The 22,009-nt window shown below is 41.9% G+C and overlaps 1 protein-coding gene across 4 annotated transcripts in view; it reads right to left on the bottom strand.

Moving 5' to 3' along the window:
- Positions 1–11,712: 11,712 nt before the first annotated feature.
- TSPAN12 (tetraspanin 12) overlaps positions 11,713–22,009 on the bottom strand; it is a 90,441-nt gene continuing 80,144 nt past the window's right edge. For all 4 annotated transcript variants that reach the window (XM_017342722.3, XM_008258287.4, XM_070071254.1 and 1 more), the window contains one exon: positions 11,713–13,282. In XM_017342722.3, coding sequence (XP_017198211.1) covers positions 12,977–13,282 — 306 coding nt within the window. In that variant the 3' untranslated portion in view covers positions 11,713–12,976. The remainder of the gene's footprint in view (positions 13,283–22,009) is intronic.

Here is a 22,009-nt window from a genome sequence, read left to right on the forward strand (position 1 = left end):
AGAAGCTCTCTTTCTCTCTCTCTCTGCCTCTCAAATCAATACATTTTTAATAAAGTAATTTCATATGTAAGCTATGTATGTCCCTAGTAATCTAGTCAATGTTTTTCTCTAGACCAAATACTTAACACCACACAGTAATTTGCTTCATGTGGCAAGGACAGTATTGTGGTTTCCCTGTATTAACTGTGGGGCTTCCACATCTCTCTTGCATTTTGTCAAACCCAGGTTCCAGGGATCTGGATCCTTGGACCATTCCACCAAATGTCATGATGATCCACTATTTTAATAACATCATTCTAACTGCATTTGAAATTAAGTTGCAGGAACGCCATCACAAAAGAACCAAATGCCTACAAGGTGTCCTTCACCTTTGCAAATATCAATGAACCATCTCCTTTTCTCTATTTTGTTCCTCTAGCTGAAAAAAACCCCCAATCAGTTCTTACCTCACAGTTTTTCCCTCATTTGACTCCTATTAGAGGATGTACTCATTTTTTCCTTAATTTTTCTGGTCATTCCTTCTCCATGTCTTTTATTGATTCCACTTCTTCTCCAACACCCGTGCAAGCGTGCAGCTCCGTCTCAGTCATGGCTCACACCCTCTTTATCTAAATGTGTTTTCCTCTCAGGATTCGTGAAGAAAGGGAACTCCCCTCTAGGAATTTTGAGTAGAAAGGGAGTTACTCAGGGAATTACAAGGATGAACACTTGTAGGGCTAGAGGAAGCCAAAGTCCAAAAGACGGCCAGCCATTGAAGAGTGAACGTTCACAGAGATGAAATCAGACGGTAGCTGCCAAAGCAGTGAGTGAGGTCTGAGCTTTCTGCACTTCATGATGCTCAGCTCTTACTTATTGTAGTTTCCCTAACCAGGAATATCGTCCTCATTGTTTTTTTTTTTATCAAAATCCACCCCATCTCATGACCTGCCAAGAATCTGAGCCTGCCTTGGTCTTACTTTCTCAAAACCTGTGTTTGCATCAGATACTTTTACATTTGGCCTTGTACCATTGTTTGGCCTCGTTTAGTTCAGCTCACACATTACAGAGCACCTTCACTGGGTCAGAAACTGTACCAGGCACTAGGTGACTGTTCACGTCCATTCGCCTGCTCTCCCTGCCTCCACTCTGAGTCTCCTGGGGTAGAGATTACACTGCACATTTCCATCTGATCTTCACAGTATCCAGTCCAACTTGTCCTACATAATAGATGTTCAGTACATCTTGCTGAACTGAATCAAATGGAACACAAACTTGGCAAGAGAAAATAAGATGAATTCCAAGAAAAACTAGAGGAGAATATGAAACGATGAGGAATCATCCTAAGGCATCTAATTATTAGATTGACTCTGAATGAATCTCATGCAGGATAACAGAGCAACCTTTACTATGGGAATTTTATTTTTCAAATTTTTCCAGAGCACGGCTTTCCAGAGAGAGACAGATTTTTTTAAGTTATGCATGTGTGGAAAACTTAACACAAAGGCAGTTAAACTTTTACATCCTTAGTCCATAATATACAAAAGGTAATAGACCAAGGCTTAATTTTGAATTCTATAAAATGGCTTTTTTCTTTTCCTTTTAACTGTTTCACATATGAGCTTGTGAACAGTGAATTATAAAACAGAGAGACCTTTACCCTGTCCCATGACCAAAAGCTGCTTTCTGTCTTTCCTGGAAGATCAACCGAAGACTATTATTTATAGGCCTATTAGTTAAATCTTCCCTTAAGAATAACAAGGAGTCTTTCCTGGAAGCACAGAAGAGATGGCTTACAATCCTTAGCAATGGAAGTGGTGCTGCACCCGACTGCCTGGCTGGCTGAATCACTAAGGCAGGTCCCTAACAGATCAGACGGAAAAGCAAGGTCAGCGTTTGGTTTGTTCAGCTCTATGCAGGTGAAATTGCTTTCAACGAAAACAGAAGGAATTAAGTCAGGTCTTAGGAAAGTGTTAACCACTGGCCATGGAGATTAGTCAGTTGAAATAATGAATACTGAAGAAGGGATGCCAGCGAAGCACAGGCCAGTACATCCGGTTGAAGTGGGAACAAGACAGGATGTGAATCAAAGTCCAAACAGGCAAATTGGGAGTAAGCCCATGGGAAAACAGGGGTCAAACACTATCAGAGTTTGGGTCGGCATTTGAGGAAAATTATAAAATAGATCTAGGTAATGATAACCTGCTCTAAAAATCTCTGCTGAATTGATCCCCACGTTAGGCACTTGCGGCAGATTATACAGGACTCTTCTAGAACGGTGCACTCCCACCTTCAGGGCTCACAGTCTACTTCCCCTTCTGCTCACTCGTGACAAGCAACAGGACACAGCAGAAAGGACGCTGTGTGACTCTCAAGCCTAAACTGTAAAAGATATGCAGCCTCAAATTCATGGGACATTGGTGCTCAAAATCAACACAATGTCTAGAGAAAAAATGATTATGGGATTCAAGAACGTTGCCATGATGAAGTAACTAAAAAGTACTCATCAATGAGTGACATGGAAAAACCTGTACCATTCTTATATGCTTTCTGATTGCTTAAAGTTTCTGGGAGAAGCAAAGCTCTACCTACAAGGAATGACAATGAGAAATCAAACCAATGAAGTAGCAAGTTAAGTCTGAAAAAGTATTCTTAATACAGTTAAAAATAAAATGCAGACATTATCATGCTTACCTGTATCAATTACTAATGTCATATAAAATATTTAATAATAAATGGAGTATAAGCAATAATATCAGCTTAATCTAAGAAGTTAGATGAGAAATATTGGAAAGCATGATGATTTCTTCATTTTTTTATTGAGAAAACTGTCAGTAACTGTTCCTCCCATTTTTATTAAAAGATAGGCTTAATTGACAAACAAAATGAACATATTTAATGTGTACAATTTCATTTTGGGGGCTTTTTAAAGTTTTATTTATTTATCTTATCTATTTGAGAGGCAGTGAAAGAGAGACAAAGAGAGAAAAAGAGATACAGACAGACAAAGAGAGAGAGAGCTGCCATCCACTGGGCCACTGCCCAAATGACTTCAGTGGCTGAGACTTGGCCAGGAAAAAACTGGGGTCAATCCAGGTCTCCCATATGTGTGGTGCAAACCCAAGAACGTGAGGCATCACCTGCTGCCTCCTAGGGTCTGCATTAGCAGAAAGCTAGAGTGAGGTGTGAGCCAGGCCTCAAACCCAGGCAGTCTGACCTGGGACATGTGTGTCGCAACTGGCATCTTAACTGCTAGGCTGAAAGTCTGCTCTCACTTTTTCATTTTGACATGATATATCGATAGATCATAATGAATACAGTGTTTTTGTTAAGCAATTAACTACAATATTTATGATTTTCCTCCCTATTTAATATTACTTTTCTTTGGCTTGCAGCAATTTCTATGTCTCACTTATTTTAAGCAAATGGATTATATTTTGGCTTTGTATAGTTTTGTTTCTTGAGATTGAAGTTCTTTGATAATATTGGATTTTTTAATCAAATTTGGAAATTTTTCTATTATTTATTCAATTTTTTCTAATGCCCCTCTCCCTGGAGGACCCCAGTTACATGTACTCTTTCCACTGTTGACTATGTTTCTCTTTTTTGTAGAGTTCATATTGCTGTATGTATCTTGAAGTTTATTTATTTATTTATTTATTTTTTGACAGGCAGAGTGGACAGTGAGAGAGAGAGAGACGGAGAGAAAGGTCTTCCTTTGGCTGTTGGTTCACCCTCCAATGGCCGCCGCGGCTAGCGCACTGCAGCCAGCGCACCGCGCTGATCCGAAGCCAAGAGCCAGGTGCTTCTCCTGGTCTCCCATGGGGTGCAGGGCCCAAGCACTTGGGCCATCCTCCACTGCACTCCCGGGCCACAGCAGAGGGCTGGCCTGGAAGAGGGGCAACTGGGACAGAATCCGGCACCCCGACCGGGACTAGAACCCGGTGTGCCGGTGCCGCAAGGCGGAGGATTAGCCTAGTGAGCCGCGGCGCCGGCCAGTATCTTGAAGTTTATTAACATTCCTTCTGCAATGACTAATCTGCTATAAACTCTAGCATATTTTTCTTGTCATATATTATAGTTTTATTTCTAAAAATTTTATTTGAGTCTTTTTAGAAGCATTTTGCTGGGGTAGGTCTTTGGCACAATAGTTATGTCATCATTTGCGATGGCCGCGTCCCTTATTAGAGTCTTGTGTGTGACCCAGCTCCTCTGCTTCCAATCCAGCTTCATGCTGATGTGCACTTTGAGAGACTTCAGATGAAGACTCAAGTGCTTGGGTCCCTGCCACCCATGTGGGAGGCCTGGACTGAGTTCCAGGCCCCCCTCCCTTCTCCTCCCCTCTCTGCCTTTGAAATGAAATGAAAATCAGGTTTTTAAAAACATCATCCCTTTCTCTACTGAATTTCTATAACTACTCTTTCAGTAGATCTTTGCCTTCTCATTGTGGATCAGATTACCCTAATTTTAAGTGTGCCTCACAATGTTTGATTGATGTCAAACAGGTTGAACTTTTTGGGTGTTGAAAATATTTATAGAAATACCTTTAAGCTTCACTCTGGATGCACTTATTCTTGGAAGCAGCATACTGATCTCAGGTCTTGCTTTATAAATAAAAACAGAAATAAATGGTGATAGAGAAACACAGATAAAGAACCTATTTATCTTACAAAATTAAAGATGAAAAGTATATCTCCCAAATTTTAAGAATTAAATTAAATTAAAAATAAATATATTTAAAAGATTCTACTTTGTCCTTAATACAATATCTATCAAAGATGAAGATGTTCATATGCACAAAATAAATGAAAATAATTTTAAACACATGTGTAAAACTCTTAAAGAAATCCCAGCTAGCAAAATACACTAATATATTAAAATATCAATGTGCTGTGGCCACAAAATTAAGAATAATTTTAGAAATCCATTAATAGAGTAGCTCTCTGATAAAGTAGTTAAGACCATGGACTTTGAACAGAGACAACCCTGGTTTAAATTCCAGTAATTACTTGCCATGTAATTTGGGGCATGTTCTTTGACATCTCTGTCCATAGGTACTTTATCTTTGTTACAAAACTGACCCCGCTGGGACTATGAAAAGTGTAAATGAAACACTGTTGGATGCACTTGCAGATTTGTTTTGGATGTCACATTTTTTAAGTTACTTCCTATAGTCACACATAAATTGCAAAATTAGCGTTGGTCTCCTCTGATCTCTTATTCTCCAGGGATTTAGTCAGAGCTGTGCACTCAGCTTTTACTCTGTACACACCAGTCAAACAAATGTGGACTGAAAGTTAAAGGATTTGGGGTTAGGAGTAAAAGCATTTTATAAATCTCAGGCACTATTACATTATTAGACCACAAGTATAATTTGATAGTTCACTCAGACATTTATAAGACTTGGCTGAGCTCTAAACGCATTCTGCAGATCCAATCTACATCCATTTATTGCTAAATGAGTACTTAGCCCATGATAACCCTGGGTCCTCTGTCCCAGTCAGGAAGAACAGATGGCCTCCTTACAGTGGCTTCTCCTTGTTGGAATCATTTCCAAAAATGACTTTTGATTCATTTAACTCACTCATAATTCATGCACATATTAATTTATACCCACAGTGAGTAGACATGCAACCAATACATAAGACGTACTGCCTAGGCCTATGCCAAATGTTGAGTGAAAAAAATAGCATGATATTTATTCTCAAGGGGGACCAAACATGCAAGCAAATAAAACATAAAAGCAAAATAAATGGAATATTATAAAACAGAAGATACAAGAACCAAACTAGGTACCATGGAAACAAATGAGGTTGTGATAAGAGGAGGGTTGCTGGGGGCTGGAGTAGTCGGGGAAGTTCTAGGTCGGAAGTGGCTGCTGTGCTGGGAATTCAGAGCTGAGCACAGTTGGACCTGTGGATATGAGACTGTCAGGGAAGTTCATGGTGTGAATAAAATCAAGGAGGCAGGCCGGCGCCGCGGCTCACTAGGCTAATCCTCCGCCTTGCGGCGCCGGCACACCAGGTTCTAGTCCCGGTTGGGGCACCGGATTCTGTCCCGGTTGCCCCTCTTCCAGGCCAGCTCTCTGCTGTGGCCAGGGAGTGCAGTGGAGGATGGCCCAAGGGCTTGGGCCCTGCACCCCAAGGGAGACCAGGATAAGTACCTGGCTCCTGAGGGGGAAAAAAAAAATCAAGGAGGCAAAGGGTATGTGGAGTGTTTGAGAAAATGAGTGGATTAAAATTGGCCCGTGTGAGGGTAAAGGTCTAGAAGCATAGGTTCAAGAGAAAGATTTTATTCTGCAGGCACTAAGGAGTGTGGCAGAGAATTGATAGTTGACATCTGTCGCTCCCCCTCTTCGTGGAGGAACGACACTAAACCCTGCCTAGGCTTCATATCCGAGTCACGGCACCATTATGTCGCTCCCCGTCTTCATGGGGGAACGACACTAAACCCTGCCTAGGCTTCATATCCGAGTCACGGCACCATTATGTCGCTCCCCCTCTTCGTGGAGGAGCAACACAGGACCCTGCGCTGTTCTTCTGTCTGCTCGGCCCTCCCCGGGTTTGCTGCTGGTTCTTCCCGGGTTGGCTACTATCCCTTCCACCTCCGTGGAAGGGCAGTTCCCCCTGGCCACATTCCCCACTTCCGCAGGGGAGCGGCACACCACCGGCCGGTTCTCTCGGGGGCTGCACGGGTTCCCTTAGATGTTCCCCATAGATGTTCCCCATAGATGTTCCTGGTGCATGCCGTCTCTCTCCTCCTTTATAGTCCTCCTCTGCCAATCCCAACTCGGCTGCCCACACGCCGAGTACGCTGCTCTCCTCCAATCAGTAGCAAGTCCTGCAGCTTGTCAAGTTGGTGAGAGGCAGCTGTGCGGAAGCTGTTTACTTCTCTCCCAGCGCCATATTGTGGGAGAGCAGATGCATAGAATAAGTCTTAATTCCAGTAACTCAGTCTAGTCCGGTTTGCTCCCCACAGTGGGAGAGCAGATGCATAGAATAAGTCTTAATTCCAGTAACTCAGTCTAGTCCGGTTTGCTCCCCACAGACATCAGCACTCATCATTCCCCCTTTTCATGAGCCAAGAATTCCCTGGTTTAACTGACAGTGTGGGGTCCCTGAACAAAGACTATTGCAACGCTTCCTTACAGATGTGAGAAGTGATCAGAAGTGATATGTGCTTCCGGATATGTCCTCAAAAGGAATAGCCATGCCTCCTTCTCTTTAACATTCCCCAGTGTCTACCCTGACACCTGAAAGGCAGAAGTAGATTAGGCTTTGGGGACCATGTGAGTGAGGATCTGGGACAGCCAGTTCCTCTGACCTTCATTTTTCCCAGTGTGCAACATAAACAACATATGCACCAATGCATTGGGCCATCCTGTCATACATAAAACAGAGAACCCCTGAAAGTGTTTAAGTAAGGATGTGATAGGACAAGAATTGTGTTTTGCAAAAATTAATTTGAGCAACATTTAGCAAATCGGCTTTGCCTGAGGTTAGGAATGGATTTTTGCAGGATTTACAATAAAGAGATAAAAGGAATTTGGAGGCATTGAAATGTTCTATGTTTTGATTGTGGTTGTGGTTACATGAGTACAAATATATATCAAAACTGATTAACTGAATACTTAGAATAGGTGTATTTATTATATGCAAACATACATTACATTTTACACCTCAATAAAGTTTGATGAAGGAAATTAATTTGGTTCTGTGTGTGTGTGCACACGATAGATCAACAGGAGACAAGAGGTAAGGAGAAAAGAATAATTTATGCCTTCCATCAAAGCTTTAGATAATTTGGATTTGTTCTGGGGAGAACAGTGGGAGGCAAAGAAATTATAGAAGTAATAGAATTTGGAGACCAATCAGGCCTGGAGATATTGACTCACATGTAGGAGAATCTGGCTTGTCTATGGAATCTCACCTCAGGCTGAGTAAGCTGCTGTATCCCAAAGTGGAGAGGGAGGAAACAGAAAATGAATTTACTCAATCCCTGAGAATCCCTGCATTTGTTTTTAATTTTATTTGAGGTATACAAGTTTCATGTATTTTATATACACAGATTTAGGAACACACCTAACCTCCCACTCACCCATGCTTTAACCCTTCTTCCTCCTCCCTCTCCTGTTCCCTGCATTTGTAAAATGGGGCTAATGATGTCTGCAAATTGCCAAAGAACCGTAAAGAGCAGAGAAACCTTGCATGAAGCACCTCGCACCACGTGCCTGGTACCTGGTGGGCACCCACGAAAGGGAGATGAAGAATGATGGCGAGGCCAGCGCCATGGCTCACTTGGCTAATCCTCTGCCTGCAGCGCCGGCACCCCGGGTTCTAGTCCCAGTTGGGGTGCCAGATTCTGTCCCGGTTGCTCCTCTTCCAGTCCAGCTCTCCACTGTGGCCCAGGAAGGCAGTGGAGGATGGCCCAGGTGTTTGGGCCCTGCACCCGCATGGGAGACCAGGAGAAGCACCTGGCTCCTGGCTTCAGATCGGCACAGCACGCTGGCTGTGGCGACCATTTCGGGGGTGAACCAACAGAAATAAGACCTTTCTCTCTGTCTCTCTCTCTCTCTCTCACTGTCTATAACTCTCTCTCTGTCTCTCTCACTGTCTAACTCTGCCTTGCAAAAAAAAAAAAAAAAAAAGAAGAAGAACAATGGCGATTAATATACGAAAATAGAACAGAAATGAGCTTTCAAGAGGCTACCCAAGATTCTCACATACGTGTGTACGTGTGTCCGGGATGTGCTTGGATGTGAGGAAGTGAAGAACTCAGTTCACAGGACAGGTGAATCCACCCGTAAGTCACAAGATGATCGTAAGCAGGGGCACTGGGTGCAGCGGCAGTGGGCAGCACCTTCAGACAGGAGGCGTCCCCTTTTGCTACAGGAGACTCAGTGGTGTATCACCTCTCATCTCTTTAGCTCCCATGACTCACCCCTGGGAGTGGGAGTTCAGACAAAGAGAAGCCCTTCCAACATCCGGCTGAAGAGTCTCCTCCGATCAGACTTGATTCTCAGCCCATTTTCTGTCAGGCTTCCTGAGATGGGAAAGCAATGCATAATGATTTTCAGGCTCCACACGAATTCTCCTGAGCTCCGGACCGGAATTTACAGCTGCCTGTAGACATCTCCATCTGCGTGTCCTGCAGGCATCTCCGACCCCTGTGTCCACACCAGATTAATCAACCTCCCACACACTCGTTCCCCTCCGGTCTTCCACTGAGGTTCCTACCACTGTCAGTTCACCAGCTACACATTTAGAAGTTTCAATTCTTTTGCTTTTTTTCTGCACTCTCCAAGGTCAATGTGCTGCCCATTTTGGTGGAGTCCCCCTGTTGTAATGTGGTTTTTTTTGTTTTGTTTTTGACAGGCAGAGTGGACAGTGAGAGAGAGAGAGACAGAGAGAAAGGTCTTCCTTTGGCTGTTGGTTCACCCTCCAATGGCCGCCGCGGCTGGCGCTCTGCGGCCGGCGCACCACGCCGATCCAATGGCAGGAGCCAGGTGCTTCTCCTGGTCTCCCATGGGGTGCAGGGCCCAAGCACCTGGGCCATCCTCCACTGCACTCCCTGGCCACCGCAGAGAGCTGGCCTGGAAGAGGGGCAACCGGGACAGAATCCGGCTCCCCGATCGGGACTAGAACCCGGTGTGCCGGAGCCGCAAGGCAGAGGATTAGCCTAGTGAGCCGCGGCGCCGGCCTGTAATGTGTTTCAAGCATCCTGGGCTTTTGTTGTTGTTGCAGCTTGTTTTTTTGGTTTTTGTTTGGCTTCTGTTGTCCTGATGAGGATCTTCCCCCCCCCCCCACCCCTTAAGTTTTATTAATTTATTTGAAAGGAAGAGCAACAAAGAGAGAGGGAGAGCCAGAGAGTGAGAGATCTTCCATCTGCTGGTTCACTCCATAAAAGCTAGCAACAGCACAGGCTGGGCAAGGCTGAAGAAAGGAGCCAGGAACTCCCTCGAGGTCTCCCACGGGGGTGGCAAGGGCCCAAGCACTAGGCCATCTTCTGCTGCCTCCTAGGGTATGCATTAGCAGGAAATTGGACTGGAATTAGAGGTGGGACTCAATCCCAGTCACTCGGAGATGCAGGCATCCGATTCAGCAGCTTACCACAAAACTCACCCCTGGTGAGGATCTTTCTCTGCAGGACCACAGCAGTAGCAATCCGTCCAGTCTTGGTGTTGTACAACTCCAGATTCACCATTTACCTAGACGACAGCAAATGATGGCCCACCTTGGGGAACTGTGTAACCGTGCCTGTCTCCCTGTTTGCACTTTCTCATCCAGCTAAGCTAGTAAACTTCTGAAACGCACACTACTTCACCTGCTGCAAACACTTCAGCCGCTCTCCACTGACCCTGAAAGAATGAAGTCGCCAAACCTAAACTTCACTCATGTGCTATACCATGTTGATTCTGCACACAAGCTATGTGCTTTCTACCCAGACTAAGCCACAGGCCAGGCCACCCAAATAAGGTGCACTTGTTGAACTTCAGAGCTGTGATTCGTACAATGTTCAAGAACGAGTCCTCCTGATCCAGCTCGCAGGCCATCGCCTTGGTGTTGCTGCCTTGATTCCAGGCTTCGCTGTCTCTCATTCCTAAGCCTGGCCCTCTACCCACTGCATGTTCCTGTATTTCTTTTTTGTGTGGTTAGCATTAGTGTCTCTAATGCAGATTTTACAGTGCTTAAGGACAGACATTATCTCATACTGCCATCTCTGAGTCTCCAGGGCACTCCGAATTGACTGCTAACCAGTCCAAAAATAATCTTAAAATTTTCCCTAAAAAAATGGTGATTTTTACCAAAGAAAGCTTTTAAAAGTTCCCAGAGAAACAGTTAACAATTTTGTTTGCAATGTACCCAAACAGTGAACTCCCTCAGCTCGACAGCATTAACTACACTTCTTGAAGTTCCTTGCAGTTTTATTATTCCAGGTGCGCTGGTACCATAAGAGGCCTTTGTGGACCCCACTGCTGTAAATGTCGCTTGCTCCCATGAAGCACATCTATTATATATAAGATGATTGTCTAAATTTATGTTGACTCTTACAGAAGGCAGTAAATCAGGTAATATATCAAAATATCTAAAGCCTAAAAACGTAGAAATAAACTTTTATTTTATAATTTGAGGACTTTTTTACTGAGCTCAATATAAAATATATTTCTTCTTCCTGTGACTCTGAGATTCATCAAAACAGAAACAGTCAAATCAGACCATTATCCAAGTAATTATTCTAATTAAATTCACAGCTGTCTCCGTTACTTGGGTATTTTAGGTGAAATTATGGGGTATTGGGGCGGTGAGGGAACTGTGAAAAGGAATGGTTAAGGTTCTGATTCAGCAACTAATTTACTCAGTTTTCATTTAAATGTATGAAAGATTCTAAGTCCCGCAGTTAATTTCGGCAGTGAATTGTATTCCACAGATTAGTTTTCTTTTAAAAATTAATAGCTATAAAAACTGGGATATAAAACTTTGAGAAAATAAATGAACACAAGAAGCATATTTCTGTTACATTAAACCAGATTATTTATCATTTAGGTCAAAAGCAAACTTGAAAAGTCAAAGGGCACTTTGTGTCTCTCCTCAGTGCAGACATATATTCTTACTGATTAAGTCCTGATTTGGAAATTGTTGATGTTGTTTTCATTCACTCCTTCTCACAGTTTTCTCTTCTTGCTAATCCTCTCCAGTGGTAAAAGTGCTTGTAGTGTTTAAAAATAGACACAGATTATTACTCTCTAGAAAATATTTATTGGTACTTGTTTTAATTTTCTTTCCCATACTCTGAGAAATAAACATTATACAAAAAATACAGTAAAATGCACATTTCCCATTCAAATAAATATATTTTACTCTTGTAAAAATTTAAAAATCTGTGTAATTCAGCACAGTATATTAATCAGTGAAATAAAGCAAACATAATATCTAGGTAAATCGTCACTTATTTTTATGATTCTCACAAGTATTTTTCTGTAGAACAACATTATTTTCTGTAGAATTATAAAGACTTGGAGACTTTTGCTTCTTGTTTGGAGAAGACAAAAATAAGCTCTTTTCAGAAGTGTTTAGTATTAAAAAGAGCCTTAATCTTAGAGAAAAATAGCATCCAAGTCTTTGCTAAACCAACCAAGTTACGTGTAAATTTTTTAATACTTCCCAGAGACCAGACTGTACTCTGAATTATAATGATTCCTATTTATCACACTGGTAATTTTTAAAATTAGTGGTTAAGCATTTAAATTAATAGTTATGTATGTAATATAAACCCAAGACAGAATTTTAAAGCTCTATTAACAGGAAAAGCTAAAAATAATGTTGCTATACAGGACAAATTTATCCTTTTCACAATTGTTATTCTTAACATTAGAAGAACTGAAAGCTACTGAATTATACAGACAGCACAGCCTTATATACACATAGATCCCTGATCAGTTTAAGACAACGTGTTAGCTTGCTAATGTAAGTGGTAAGAATATTTTAGTAACCAGCAAAAGTCACATTCAGGTAGTCATCAATTTTGAAAGTCTATGGATAACCTATTCACCCTCAAAGGAATACACCACCAAGTAATAAAAGTCATTAGTACTAACTTCCTATGTTAGCAGGGAATTGGTACTTTACATACTAGCTTGCAGAAGTAAATCCACTTTGTAGCTCCAATCCCAGCTATGTGGCCACTTACATGGATGCAGAAATGCTGAACAAATCACATCACCTCAAAACAACTATGTTCAGTAATAATCTTACATGTGCTACAGAGTGTTATCAGGGTATCTGATCTGTCTTCAGCATTATAACGGGCATCCATCATGAACTAGTGGTCACCTCCAGTATGAAACTGTCCCCTCTTCTTAGCAAAGTGTAGAACATTATATGCCTAGGCATTCTTTTATGACAACATCTTTACTTCTACAAATTTCTGAAGCATATAACGATGTGCTTAAAAATTCTCAGATCCAATAAAACACATCTGTGGTTTCCTCCTTTGATAGTCTTCATAACTCCTCCATCTCAAAGTGTGTATTAAAGCTGTTTGCCATGGATGTATGTTCAAAAATTCTGGACAGGCTTGGTTTCAACAGTTCCACTGAGTGGCATGACAGGTGCTGGGAGGTATCATTCTTCAGGGACATCATTTGGTCTGTCCCAGGCTCCCTCCTATCATAATACAGAGCCCAGAGCAGAGTAATGGTGAGAATCATGGCCAGGATTTGTGTCACTCCAATTGAGATTCCCAGAAACCTGAGCACCTGCAGTTGTTTGGTTCCTCTCAAAAAGGAATACATTTTCTTCCCACAGCCCTGTAAGAAAAATAACACAATCAGTATTATTTCGGATATGTTACTTAGGGTCAAAAATATTAAGTAGAAACAAATCATCTATATATGCTAATAGGATCAAACAATTTGAATAAGAAAGTTTAAGACAGTGACCCGCAAAAGAGAAAGCCCATGTGAAGATGGAAGAAAGAGGGAAGTGTATATCTCTTATGAAGGTTGGCTAGCTGATTCTAAAGAACTCACTCCATTTGTTTTTCCTGAGATCTGAAATTGTAACCAACTGGTATAAAACCCAACATCTAGAACAGGGGTTGGCAAAGCTTTTTAGTAAGAGCCAGATAATGAATCTTTAAGGCTTTGCAGGCCATGCACTCTCCATTGCAACTACACAGCTCTGTATTGTAACAGAAGAGCAGCCATAGATGATACGAAAATGAATGGGTGTGGCTGTGTTCCAGTGAAACTTTACACACAAAAAAAGGCACTATACCAGATTTGGCCTACAGGCCATAGATTGCTGACTTGTGATCTAGACTGACCAAATTTTTTTAAGCAATGTTTTATTATGTGTGTTCACCATTGGATGACAGCTCATTGGAGTTTCCCAAGTCTGCTGCTAGGTGGAAATCAACATATACCCCTACACACACACACACACACACACACACACACAAGGGTGGGGGAGAAAGAGAGAGAGACAGAGAGAGAGAGAGAGGCTGCTGCCCATTGCCTAAAGGAGAAATACATGTGGGACAATTATTTCCATGACCCAACTTCTAGCTGTACCAGGAAAAAGTCTGAAACGTAACTTCAGCTTCCCTATAGGCTAGAGATACCAGCCTTATAAAAGTTTGTCAAGTTTTTTGTTTGCATTTAATGTTAAGGACAAAGTCTAAGGATGGCCTAAGGCAGATGCAAAAGAGACCTCTGACTAAAGAGGAGAGGAAGGGAAAAGTAGGAGAAAGAGAAATTATGACATGGAAAAATGGGGGGAAGAGGAACACAGAAAAAGGGGTAGATGGGGCTCACAACTGTTATAGTTACCTTCTCAGGTAACTACAGGATATGCTACCTGCCTTTATTCTGGTGAACCCCCAATAAATGATAACTCACTCTTCTAAAGGGAATAGGATTCTAAGTTAAAGTGAAAATCTAGGGCCATATTTTATGGTTATGAGCATTATCTATAACTTTGAAGATTTGAGATTTTATTCTACTTGTAACTTAACAAATTATCCTGCTACTGTTTCATGGATACTGACAGAAGACAGAGACAAAGAAGTTCATTATTAATCAAAGCCATGGCCATTGCCATAATATGTGAAGAAGGTTAGATGATGCCTGCATGTACAGTGGGGAGTATTATGGAAGAGGAACCCAAGCTTAGGGAATCCTAATCTTTCATAATGGGTAGTAAGCATAACTGTCCTTGACTGTGGAGACTACATAGGACAAGATATAAACCTTCTCTTTTTTTTTTTTTTAGATTTTTATTTTTATTATTTATTTGAGAGGTAGAGTTACAGACAGTGAGAGAGAGAGAGACAGAGAGAAAAGTCTTCCTTCTGTTGGTTCACTCTCCAAATGGCCGCAACGGCCGGAGCTGCGCAGATCTGAAGCCAGGAGCCAGGAGCCAGGTACTTCTTCCTGGTCTCCCATGTGGATGCAAGGGCCCAAGCACTTGGGCCATCCTCCACTGCCTTCCTGGGTCACAGCAGAGAGCTGGACTGGAAGAGGTGCAACCGCCAGCGGGTAGAACCGGCGCCCATATGGGATGCCGGCGGCAGAGGATTAACCTAGTGCACCACAGCTCCCGCCCCGTAAACCTCTTTTCTATGAAGACGGACACTCTATCGGCAAGGCTATGTTCTATCCATGCATGCTTGCAAAGATAGTCCAGAACAAACACACAGCCGGTGCCTCTGTTCACAAGACATGCAGAAAAGCAATACATCCATGGAAAATGATCTCCAAACAAGAACTTGATTTTAAAGCTTTCACTTTCATCTAAAGTAAAATTAAAATATTTGTGATTTAATAATACAGAACATTGGTTTAATAAGGTCGCTTCTCTGGCCACCTTATCTTTTTGAAAAGAAATATACAATACATTCTGCAGGAAACCAAAATAGAATGTTCACTAAAGTTCAGGTATTTTTCAAAGAAAAAACATTCACTCAGATATCCTAGAAAACCCCCTCATGTCTGTTTACATGTAACTCTAACAAGCATCTTTATATGACACGGTAAAATATCACTGTTGTCATGAACAGGACCAACAATCTGGATTCAAACCCTAGCTCTGCTGCTTACAAACCATGTGATTTTGAGAAAATTATTTAATCTCTCTGTCCATCAGTTTTCTCATCTGAAAACACAGTTAATAATGTTATACTTGGGATATTAGGAGAATTAAATGAATAAACACATTTCAACACTTAGAATGATGTCTAGTGCATGGTAAGAGCCCAGTAGGTGCTAGCTCTTAACTTGTGTGTCAGTCCACAGGTTTAAATACTCTCATTAAAAAATGTATAGAGCCGGCGCCACGGCTCAATAGGCTAATCCTCCGCCTGCGGCGCCAGCACCCCAGGTTCTAGTCCCTTCTGTCCTGGTTGCTCCTCTTCCAGTCCAGCTCTCTGCTGTGGCCTGGGAGTGCAGTGGAGGATGGCCCAAGTCCTTGGGCCCTGCACCTGCAAGAGAGACCAGGAGAAGCACCTGGCTCCTGGCTTCGGATCAGCGCAGTGCACTGGCCGCAGCGCGCTGGCCGCAGTGGCCATTGCGGGGTGAACCAACGGAAAAGGAAGGCCTTTCTCTCTGTCTCTCTCTCTCTCTCTCTCTCTCTCTCACCGTCCACTCTGCCTGTCAAAATAAAAAAAAAAAAATGTATGGAGAGGAGCTGGCATTGTGGTGCAGTGAGTTAAGCTGCCACCTGTAATGTCAACATCCCATATGAGTGCCAGTTCAAGTCTGCGCTGCTCCACTTCTGATTCAGCTCCCTGCTATTATGCCTGGGAAAGCAATGGAATTCATTCTCTCTTTCTCTCTCTCTCTCTCTCTTCCTTTCAAATAAACAAGTAAATCTTTTTTTTTAATGTAGAGAGAAATCTGTGGCCAACATATATTAGTGGAAAACTATGGCTTTGTAAGAGTGTGAAAACACTAAAAGCAAAGCATTGTGTCCCCAGTGGGTACTAAAGCAACGCCCCTTGACTACCAGAACCATGTGGGCATCCCTGTTTGTCAGGATAATGACTAACTATCCAGAATGATTATGTGGTACTGAGGCATTAGATTACTAGCCTCCTTGCTAAGCAGAGAAGTATTTGACATAGTTTGGAAATAGTTACCCCAAAAATAGTTGAGAAGGCTTGACTTTAGACATCTGGAATATTAATTTACCCGGACTCTTTTTTTAACACCATTGTTAGGTAAAGTGGCACCATATCCTCATACCTTTCAAGAAACTGATTGACAACCATCTTGCATTATGTTTAGCTGATTCCTCACCTATGTTCTCAGTACTTACTACTACAGAGGAGTATCTTTAATGAATAAAGAAAGAATGAGCACAGACATACAAATATTTTGGTAATAACAATTACAATACATTTCAGAACTAGGAGTAAACTACTCAAGAATAGAAAATTCCAATTAGACAGAAAGAATCAGCCCTTGGAGATTTGATTTACAGATGGTACTATAGTTAAAAACAACACGTTACAGAAAGACAAAGCTATCAAGAAACACACATTTGATGATGCATCCTGTGAGACACTATCAGTCAATGATCATTTCACTCTTACCTCTTCAACAGTTTCTGGGGCTTAAATTTTACCTGCACATTTCTTTTTTTTAGTTGGCATAAGATCTCACACTCCTTTAGATTAATTCATTTTAAATTGAGAAACTGCAAAAATGATATTATTTCTTTTCAAAATCTGTGACTGCAACAAAGCAGAAATGGATAACTAAGTAGAGTCTACCATGCCTCCTATTTTGGCATCATGCAAAATCTGTTTCAAATTTATTTTAAACAATCATATTTTTTAAGTACAAGAAATTGCATCATCTAGGATGGTTTGAAATGAGATTATATTGAATGTTCAGGAATGGTAAGGGCCCAAGGAAGTCAGTGAGTTCAACTGTCATCTCTTAAAAGCCTCGCTAAAAAGGTCCTCCACAGGGCCAGTGATGTCAGCAAAATTGACGCAGTAAAGGCCTCTGAACAGTCTCTCCTCCAGAGGACCAATAAAAGTGCTAACAAAAACCCTCAAAATCACCTTATTCAGAACTCTGGAAATTACTCAAAGACTTGTAGCAACATGAGGAGCATTTAGTCAAGAAAAGCACTGGGCTCTCAAAAAGCAGCAAGCTTTGTGGATTTTAATTTGCTCTCTTCTCCCAGACCTCCCCAGCTGTGTCCGCTGGTGTGCAAACAAACACTCCACAATCATGGGGACAATGGGCAGCCTGGCAGCCACCACAGGTGCACAATGGGGTTGGAGTTCCTTGAAAGCCCAGCTCCCAGAGAACTGCCCTCATCCGCCAGGTCTGGCAATTCCCTGGAATACCCCACTCATGGGCTTGGCTTTCTTTGCCTTTACTTGGAGCTCAGCTTCAAAACAACCTTTTTTTCTGGGGATGATTACCAAAGGCAATCAGAGGCTGTTAGACACCACGGATCCTTGCTGCAGTGGGTAATAGCTGCACACACGGGCTAACTGGAAAGCTTAAAAGGAAAAACTGGGGAATGAGAAGTTCATGGCAGGCTTGGCAAAGCTCTGATACACTGTGGGGATCTAGAAAGTTACACACGTGCCCAGACACGTGCACGTGCTCAGCAAAGCCCTAGAAGGCCCCAAGATCTCACCTCTGGTAAGCTTGAGGCTCTGTGCTTCGGAGAAAGCTGGGAGACCTACTGGTCCCAGGTATCTAAGGAAATCTCAGCTCACTCATGAACTTCCCACTGAGATAACCAAGAGAGATTCCAGCGGCTACACACAACAAAGAATTCAGACTTTACAGAATTAGTTTATAAATGTCATTAAACTAAAAAATAAGCAACAACAATAACAACTTTGGAGAGGAGGATAATTTGATTTCCAGACTTATCATATTGCATTATTTTAAATGCCCAACTGTCTACAACACACATTCACAAGACATGTGAAGAGGCAATCAACATGGTTCATACACAGGAAAAAAGAAATCAATGGGGGGACCAGTGCTGCGATGCAGTAGGCTAAGCCTCTGCCTGCAGCGCCAGTATCCCATGTGGGCACCGGTTCATGTCCCAGCTGCTCCTTTTCCAATCCAGCTCTCTGCTTATGGCCTGAAAAAGCAGTAGAAGATTGTCCAAGTGCTTAGGCCTCTGCATCCATGTGGGAGACCTGAAAGAAGCCCCTGGTTCCTGGCTTCACATCAGCCCAGCTCTGGCTGTTATAGCCATTTGGGGAGTGAACCAGCAGTTGGAAGATCTCTCTCTCTCTCTCCCCCCACCCCCACCCCCAGTAACTCTACTCTCTAATAAATAAATAATCTTTAAAAAAATAAAAAGCAACCAATGAAATTGCACTTCTAAAGAGCGGTACTCCCTGCTTCACTAGACGGCCCTGCCCACATGGATATAACGCTAATTCTTTTGTTGTTGTTTCTAAGATCTTTTTATTTATTTGAAAGGCAGAGTTAGAGAGAGAAAAGGAGAGAGAGAGAGAGAGAGAGAATGAGAATGTTCTATCTGCTGATTCACTCCCCAGATGGCCACAATGGCCAGGGCTGGGCCAAGCCGAAACTAGGAGCTTCTTCTGGGTCTCAAACATAGGTGCAGGGGCTTAAGCACTTGGGCCACCTCCCTCTGCCTTCCCAGGCGCATTAACAAGGAGCTGGATCAGAAGTGGAGCAGCTGGGACTGGAACTGGCACCTGTATGGGATGCCAGTACTTCAGGCAGCAGCTTAACCCACTGTGCCACAGTGCCAGTCCCAGCACTCTTTGGAAACATTTCCTCATGGGAACCTGCCTTCTTACCAAGCACTCGTTTAATCTGGTTCTGCTCTTAACCCATCCCTTTTCCATTAGACAGAATCCTATCTGAAGAGTTCATCACTCCTTAGTCTCTTCTTCAGACTAAATATTCCTAGTTCCTTCAAAATTTCTAAATACATACACTTCTTCATCACCAACTTATCTGGATGGTGCTAATTTTGTCAAAGCATTTTTAAAAAATGACATCGATTTCTATCCTAGAAAAATCAGACAGTGCAATAAAATATTAAGACCCTCAAGTCTGTTGTGGGGCAGGGCATGGTGGTGGTGGGGGATTGGTTTCAGGTCCTGCAGAAGAGTAGATAGATATGGATGGCATGGGTGTGTCACTGGTCATTGGCTGGGACTTGGCTTCCTCCCTGATCACTGGTCCCTGAAGATTATCTCCATGTGGAGGTAGGCAAGCATGGTTTAGTCAAAGTAAAGGTCCTACTAGACTCCTAAATTTTTACAATGACTTATTAATCTTATCACTCCCTCCTTTTGTTTATGAAACACACACCTCTCAATCACAGCAGAATTTCAGTCTTCATTTTTGTCTTCCAAATTCATTAAATTATATTTTATACTTAGGTTTTATCCACAGATTATTTAAAATAAATCAATTTAATTTATTTCTTTTTTTAAAGATTTATTTATTTATTTGAAAGTCAGAGTTACACAGAGAGAGGAGAGGCAGAGAGACAGAGGTCTTCCATCCGATGGTTCACTCCCCAGATGGCTGCAACAGCCAGAGCTGTGTCGATCTGAAGCCAGGAGCCAAGAAGCTTCTTCTGGGTCTCCCACATGGGTGCAGGGGCCCAAGGACTTGGGCCATCTTCTACTGCTTTCCCAGGCCATAGCAGAGAGCTGGATCGGAAGTGGAGCAGCCAGGTCTTGAACTGGCGCCCCTATGGGATGCAGGCGCTTCAGGCCAGGGCATTAACCTGCTGAGCCACAGCCCTGGCCCCTAAGTAATTTATTTCTAGACAGCAAACTAGACCACCATAATGTGCCAATTTAGAATATATTAACCAATGCCCCTGCATATTCTCCCCAGAGGTGTAGTTCAATGACATGTATTGACGAGCACTGTAAGAAATTGCTTTATAAAATGTATGAGAAATAATATCAAAGACATTCTTCCTAGATAACTTAAAAGCAGTGGATATAAGGTCTCTTGAAAAAAAAAATACTTTAGGGGCAGGTGTTCATCATAGAAGCTGACACCGCTTGGAATATCAGTTATCAGAATGCCTGGGTTCAAGTTCTGACTTTGCTTCCAATTCCAGCTTCCAAATGAAATCGGCAAGTATTTGCATCTCTGCCATCCTCATGGAAGAACTGGACCAAGTTCTGAGCTCCTGGTTCATCCTGGCCCAGATCCAGTTACTGTTGCCAACTGGATAGTGAATGAGCAAATAGAATATTTGTTTATCTCTGCCTTTCAAATAAGTGAATATAAATAAAGATTTTTAACAATTAAAAAAACACTTCAGAATTGTGCTCCCTTTTCAAATAGTTGCCATCCTGACATTAGAATTACACAGATAATTGTGTCTCCTGTTTACCTGGGCGGTCAGAGAGCTCAGAGGCAAGTAGGAAACTCAAGTACAGCAACTCTGTTTACCTTCTTGTTATGCATGCCTGCTGACTCTTTCCTTTGACCCTGCCTTTACAATTCTATTTATATTTTATTACTAATTCATTGTATCTTTGTGGTGTCTGCTGCATTAAATCTTCCACTTAATAAAAAGATACAAGGTGTGAATATAAATAAAAACACAAATTCACTAGAGTGCACACAATTTAATACTTCCTGATGGCTCCCAGGCATTGTAGATACGTGGGGGCATATCAGATATCATGCTGAGTATCACTAAATCTTTTATACAAACACTTAAAGGATCAGCTTTCTAAAATAATATTCCTCTTCGTGAGAAGACATTCAGTAATTTTCCAGGTTTCTCGGTTTCAGGTGGTTGTTTCCCTCAGTCACTCTAAATTCTTCACAGAAACAGCCCCAGGGCTTACTGTTAACTCTGCAGCATCCCTGCTCAAGGAATTCAATCTGAATACAACCCTGAGCTGTTTTGAGTCAAATATGCATAGGATTTACATATTTCAGTGTAAACTTGGACAGTTTTGCTGAAAAGAAAGACACTATGTGTACAGAAAAAATATAGATTTCTATATAATCTATTGTACCATTCATAGGTATTTAGTTGCATAAACAAACATTTCTGTTGAGTGAGTCAAAAGAAACAGAAATGTTACAGATCAAAATTGCACTCTATTCCACAAAGGGTGCTTTATTCACATAGGAAAGGACTGAATTATACTTATCCACCTTTCTCAAAATAAATACTTTAAGTTGATTTTACTTGAATATATTTTCTTCCTCAATAAAGCCACGTTAGCCCTATGTTAATATCCTCAGATAATACAAAGCTATGAATAAGACATGTTGGCCAACTTACTTTACTTGCTGCAACATTAAAATTCTGCTCAACTACTAACTGTAAATAATAACACCATCTTTATCAGAGGAAAAACACTAATGCCTGCATTTCCTGGAATCTATTTGAAGGCATGTCAGGATGCTTCATTTCACTCGAGGGAATTATACACTTGAAATTATTCCCTGATCTATCTCCAAGATGAGTTTCTAAAATTGGAGAACACCCATGGCTTTGCAGTCCTCAATATTCTCAGGCCACAT

Source organism: Oryctolagus cuniculus, chromosome 3, assembly GCF_964237555.1.
Source record: "Oryctolagus cuniculus chromosome 3, mOryCun1.1, whole genome shotgun sequence".
Taxonomy (NCBI): domain Eukaryota; kingdom Metazoa; phylum Chordata; class Mammalia; order Lagomorpha; family Leporidae; genus Oryctolagus; species Oryctolagus cuniculus.